General features: G+C 35.2%; 1 protein-coding gene across 3 annotated transcripts in view; it reads left to right on the top strand.

The window, feature by feature from the left end:
* TAF13 (TBP-associated factor 13) overlaps nucleotides 1-4031 on the top strand; it is a 152933-nt gene extending 148902 nt beyond the window's left edge. For all 3 annotated transcript variants that reach the window (XM_089814753.1, XM_089814755.1, XM_089814754.1), the window contains one exon: nucleotides 3585-4031. In XM_089814753.1, the coding sequence (XP_089670879.1) occupies nucleotides 3585-3695 (111 nt within the window). In that variant the 3' untranslated portion in view covers nucleotides 3696-4031. The remainder of the gene's footprint in view (nucleotides 1-3584) is intronic.
* The last annotated feature ends 1969 nt before the right edge of the window (nucleotides 4032-6000 follow it).

A 6000-nucleotide genomic window follows, 5' to 3' on the forward strand; every position in this document is an offset into this window, starting at 1 on the left:
AAATCAGATTTCAGATTTACATATGGGGTTGTTAAAGGAAAATTGCCAATTCACTAGGTTCTTGAAGAGTTTGAGGATTGTGCACTGTTGATATTATACTTTTAATGTACAATCTATGTTTTGCTTGTTGCATGATAAGTCTTTCTCTTAATTCCTGTCATTGTGAAGGTAAACCAAGAAGAGTGTTTAATGTTCTATGCTCATATAGCCGAGTATGTTCCTGTAGCAGAGAGAGTAGTATGGAAAGATAAGTGAAAGGAGACCCAAATTGATGAGTGTGAGCCTTTGATGAAGCCTTTTTGTATTGAATTTATCCACGAAAGGCATTCCAAAGTGCAACTCTGCATCAACAATGCTCAGTTAAGCTCATCTAGTGTCTCCTCAATGATAGGAATGGAGGAAAACGAATTCCTCAACTGTTATCTTACAATCAGAATTTATCCTCAAAGAATTGTCCTTTTATCTGAATTCTTTTCGTTATCATGGGAGGATCGAATTCAGGATTTTGGAAGGCATAGCACAAGTGGAAGTTGGAACTGTTGTTGACCTATACATGAATCATCCATGCTTACATTAATGTATTGCATGCACACTGCAATTTACTGCTTCTCTGTTAGAAGTAATATCTTGGGGCCTTTTAAATTCATAGAGAAAACATTTAACTATTTTTAAAAAATATTTTGTTAAGAAAGTTGTTGGTCCTCCTTCCCAAGACCATGGGGATTATGACGTTTTTCTCTTCTTGATGTGTCTTTCAAATAAGCCAGGGATGTTTGTAATAAGCTGTTGAGGAAATTGAATAGTCTTATAGATATATTTCAGTTTTATTTTGATATGCTGATTATGAACAAGTGGAAAATTTTACCTCACAGCAAGCTATTCAAACTCAAGTCATCCAACAGAGACTCAGACTTGTTTATCACACGTCTGACCGCATGATTGCTGATTCAGAAAAGACATATAGAACAACTTAATCCGCCCAGACTATCAAAGCGTAACCACAACAATATTTTTCTCACAAATATTGAGTATGACACTTAAATTTGAGACTTCAGTTTAGTCCTGTTCTGATTATAAACAATGAATAGATGCTGTTTACAGAAACTCAGAAAATTCAGTCCTTGACTGGAGTCTTGATGTCAAGTTTCAACAATGGATCTTGGACTTTTAGAATTCCCACCTCTAAATGATTGATACAGTTCTGATATGAAAACTGACCAAGAAATGTGTTGCATGGAAACAAATCTGATTTACAATTCTTATTGACGTGTTACACCTAACTGCCAATCTGCCTGTGTTTAACGGTTCAATTCTGGGACTGGTTATAGCATCCCTGTTATTGACTGGTGTGCTCCTAGTTCGATGTTAGTGGCAAGATCTGCCTCAAAAATACGCTACAGCCAGTGGGGTTTTAATCTCTGGTTGCTGGGTGTGAATATTGGCCTGGAGCTGAGATTGCCTATATTCTGCGACAACTTAGTGTGTGGATGTTTTCCTTGCCTGCTTAGCTGTGTGAAGGGTGACCAGTAAGCAGAAAGGCAATGTGGATGATGAATCCTGAAGTGATGGTGACCCCTCATAAATTCTTTTCATGCAAACCTGACTCAGACTTGATGTTGGCAGTGTCATAAAGCTTTTCTTACCTTTTCCAGCTGTTCATCCATCTGAATTACATACAGATCTATTAATCACTATTTGTCTAGTTTCGCACCCGAGTGCAGTAGCCAAGATGTTTGAGGATAAGGTTCGTTGACTGTCGAGGAAAACAAATTCAAAATTCGAGAATAGACTGGAAAAATATGCAAAAACAGATCGTCCAAACCTTCTGCAGTACTGGCTTTTTATACCTGTTTATTTTAGGACCCAGGGGCTCAAACACAGCATTCAAGTGAATTCAAATTTGAGGTTAATATTTAAATTATTAATGTTATTATTACTGTTGAAAAACAAAACTTTTAAATTGAAAAAATAATTTGTGCACAGGAAAGAGTGGATGTGAAAATGTTAAAACCTTGAAGAGGCGTGGGCATGCTATCAAATCTTTCTTTAGGTTATGGTGGAGGTTCAATCTCTTTTTAATTCCTCTAAGGCTTTTCTTCATCTTACACATTGTTTTCTAATGTATAAGCTTTTCTAAGTTCTTGCATATATTTAATGCTGGCAATCTCTTTAGTGCTGCCTATACAATCGTTGCTTCCCACCTTAAATCATGGGAGACCAACTTATATTCTAAACTTTGATTTGTCATACCAATTCTATAGTTCAAGGTGGGAGACCAACTTATATGCTAAACTTTGATTTGTCATACCACTTCCATACTTCTGGTCATATTGGTTTATCTGGAATAGTCTTACTCCATACACTATCATATTGAGCAATATGGTTATGTAAAAAGCTGCTCCTGTTCTCTTTTATGCAAGCAATTTTCCTTTTTGTTACCGAGTTTGAGTGTAGAGCTTAGAAGAGTTCAGTGACCCCTTCAAGTTCAGTCTCCAGATGAGTGAAAGTACAAGTTTAAAATAGTGTTTAGTAACTTGGTGTAAGAGGAAATGTAGCTCAAATCAACTTGCTTATGATTGGAGATCATTGCTACTAAACTATTTTAACATAAGCATTATTGTGATATTGCTATCAGTATTCAATTGTGCAGTTTATTTTTTGAGTCAAACTCATTGACCCATGTTTCATGAATAGTGGTTCACATGAACCAATCTCTCACGAGAATGAATGGAACTTTTAGCACTCATTGGATCTAGGTGATGCTCACAAAGGTGAAGCACCGGGACTTTCCGGGAGGTCACCCATCCCAGTACTAGTCCAGCTCAAGCGCGCTTAACTATAGAGTTCCCTTCATGGCTAAACCCACTCTGCTTGCAAACCCATTTGCAAGTGCGTTTCCTTTTTGTTACGCACAAAGCTAACCCAAGTCTCTATGCAAATTTTGTTGGGTTAAGATTATCATGTTTGGTATTCTCTAACAATGGCGTTCTATTGCAAACTTTTACAATTAATTAGATAATGTAATGAAAGTCCAGTTTTTTAATTTCTGAAATCTGTTCTTTGTCACTCAATTGAGTGCACTTCATTGTCTATCTATGCTCATATATAGTTGAAACTAATTACCATATCTGTTTCTTGCTTGTCTTGCTCTTTTAAGAAAGATTTAATAGAATTTTTAGAAAACGGTTACATGTTTATCCTCCCTACACATTTGAAAGTATTACATATTCAAGGGCTTTCAAGACTACACTTGTTCACATGGTAGCTTTTACTTTTGATCTTTGTTGATAACCTGCAGTTGATAAATAACCACTATTATAGTTAATGTAATAAGAATTTCAATTTTACTTTACATTTAAAAATACATTGCTATTGCTTGCATTGAGTTTCCTGTGGGGGAGTCTGATATGCACAATAGTGGGGCTTATGCAATCTTTTCCTCGGTAACTGCTCAAGTTTGCACTTCTGGTACTAAATGTTAGGGGTTGAAGTGGTTCTGAAACACTGTACATAAGAAACAGTTTGCATGTGCACTTTTCTAAATTTGAATAGTTTCTTGACATTTTGAGTTTTTAATGTTGTAGGATTTGCCCAAGCTCAACCGCTGTACGGAACTGCTTTCAATGAATGAGGAGCTCAAGCGAGCAAGAAAAGCTTTTGAAGTCGATGAGGAAAAGCTGGCAACCGATGATTGAGTGAACAATTAATTTTAATTGCACAACATAAAAAGTGTGATTGGAATCTGGATAAATATAATTTATCTCATGGAGAAATATCTTTGAATTACTCCTAGAACAAAGGAGTGTATTACATGCAATTTCTTGGAAAGATTGTTGATTGAATGCTATTAACTGCAATTCTGTTAATCATGTCAAGTGGTTTGGTTTAGTTCAGAGTTTATGCAGTGAGCTTGCAGAAAGCTCCACACTGCCCATAGAATACACCTTCAACTTCTATGTTATCTCCAACACTCAACTCCAAAGGCAGCTTGCTTTATACAAAAGATTTAGTAAGAAACAGTTACCAGTTTAGATGTGTCAATTAAACTATTTTTATGGCATAAAACTATTGTTGAATGGTTATTTTCCTTAAAAGATGCTTAATTTATAGACTGTAGAGCATCATTTCAACTGTATATAATTGGGGACTATCTCATAAAAATATAAATAGATGTCTAAGCAAAGCATACAACAATTTTTTCCGAGATCCACTTTTTAACATCGTTTTGGCTTTAAATATTTAGATATGAGTTTTATTACACTACAAGATGCAGAATCAAACACTTAAAATGTTTCATGGTGAAACACTAAATATTCAATCATCTCCTGAATAAAGACACTGCTTATGCTAAGACTGCAAAATAAGATCATAAGGTGACTTCAAGGTTCCTTCTATCGTGGAGATTCACTTGGTTGAAATGATGTCATTTGTTGGATCACTAAGAGGATTCACACTGTTTTCAAAGACTTGTCAACTTAACTCTAAAGATTTGGCTTCACAATGTGCAATGAGAATATAGTTTGATTTTACAACTTTTGAACTTAAAGTTAAACTTAAATTAGCTAACTTCTACTACTGCTGCTACTATCTATGGATGCAGAGCATGGACTATTGTTTGCAATCTTGTCAGCAATTCCACCCACCTATAGTGCATGCTTATAAGGTGTATCCAAATGATTCTTAAATCAATACATTTTCTTCAATCCCATCAATTGATACAAACTAAAGATCAAGTATGAATTTAAGTTAAGTGCATTCAAAAGTCATTTAGCCATGCATGGCTTGACTCACAATTAGTAAGTAGTGAGTAAATTAAATATACATTCACAATTTCTTTTATCCAACGAAGTTGCTTAAAGAAAATTCCATCTTAACGACTTAAAAGAAAATCTATTATAAATGATGGTGTAGATTGCCATGCAATAATTCAAACTTGATCAAAACAATTCACAATGTAAGACAATAATGAATAGTAGAGAAAATTTGACATTATTTTTAGCAACAATTCTCAAACATCAAACTCCTTTACAAACGAGAAGTGTAAGCTTTATGTAGGGAGCTTAGTTATAATGAATGACTAAGATTAAACAAAAGCAATGACCTTGATAACTCCTGCAAGCTCTAATTAGGGTTGTCATCTTATCAACCAATAAACTTGGACAAGATATTGTTGAACTCATTCATTGGAGGCATGTGTTCCTTTCGTAAGTTCCAATATGATATGTTCATCTCAATTTTGCTTACAAAATAGTCTTTCCCAATTTGGTGTGTTGTCTTCAACTAAAGTCATGAAAACCATGTAGGCCACAAATCTTTTTAATTGCTCTCTCTTGATAGAATCATTATCCTTGGGCTGAAAATATCTATCTTTTCTTTCAAAAATTCCAAGTTAATGTTTTCTTTTGTTTTCTCACCAAATTGGAGTCTTCTTGTCATTGCCTATTTGGCCTTTTCTTTCATGGTTTGGATGGAAGCATTGAGACAGGAACAATCATTTCTTATTTTCTCGAAGGTATCTTGTCTATGGATCAAATCAAAAAACCATTCATACAATTTCCACCCCATCTAATTTTTCACCTTGCCCTTCTCTAGTAGTTGTTTAGGAAGCTCTAACATTGCTTGCAATTGAGGCATAGTTCACTCTTTAATAGGTTGGAATTCTTCCCTAAGTATATTCAAGGTTTGGAATCTTGCTCTAACTATTGCAAATGTTTGAGATTGCCTCGAGAATCTAAAAAGAAATGCATTCACCTCTTGTGCAACTTCTCCATCCAAGTCCATGTCTCTCAAAATGACATCCTAGAACTCTGTGTTATCTATTGATTTCCTCTCAAGGGTGAGAGGTGGTGCAAATGTGTGATCTCTCTATTGGATGGGGTTGAAGACATGCTTGACGTATTCTCTATATCTTCAAGTCTCTTCTTGTACTTCTTTGGAACTTCCTTGTTCACTATCCTTGCAAGGCTTGAAGAGCATCATGGCCCCCCTCAAATCCTTGCT

The sequence above is a fragment of the Cupressus sempervirens genome, chromosome 2 (assembly GCF_028749045.1).
Source record: "Cupressus sempervirens isolate cs-2001-9-10 chromosome 2, ASM2874904v1, whole genome shotgun sequence".
In the NCBI taxonomy this organism is placed as follows: Eukaryota; Viridiplantae; Streptophyta; class Pinopsida; order Cupressales; family Cupressaceae; genus Cupressus; species Cupressus sempervirens.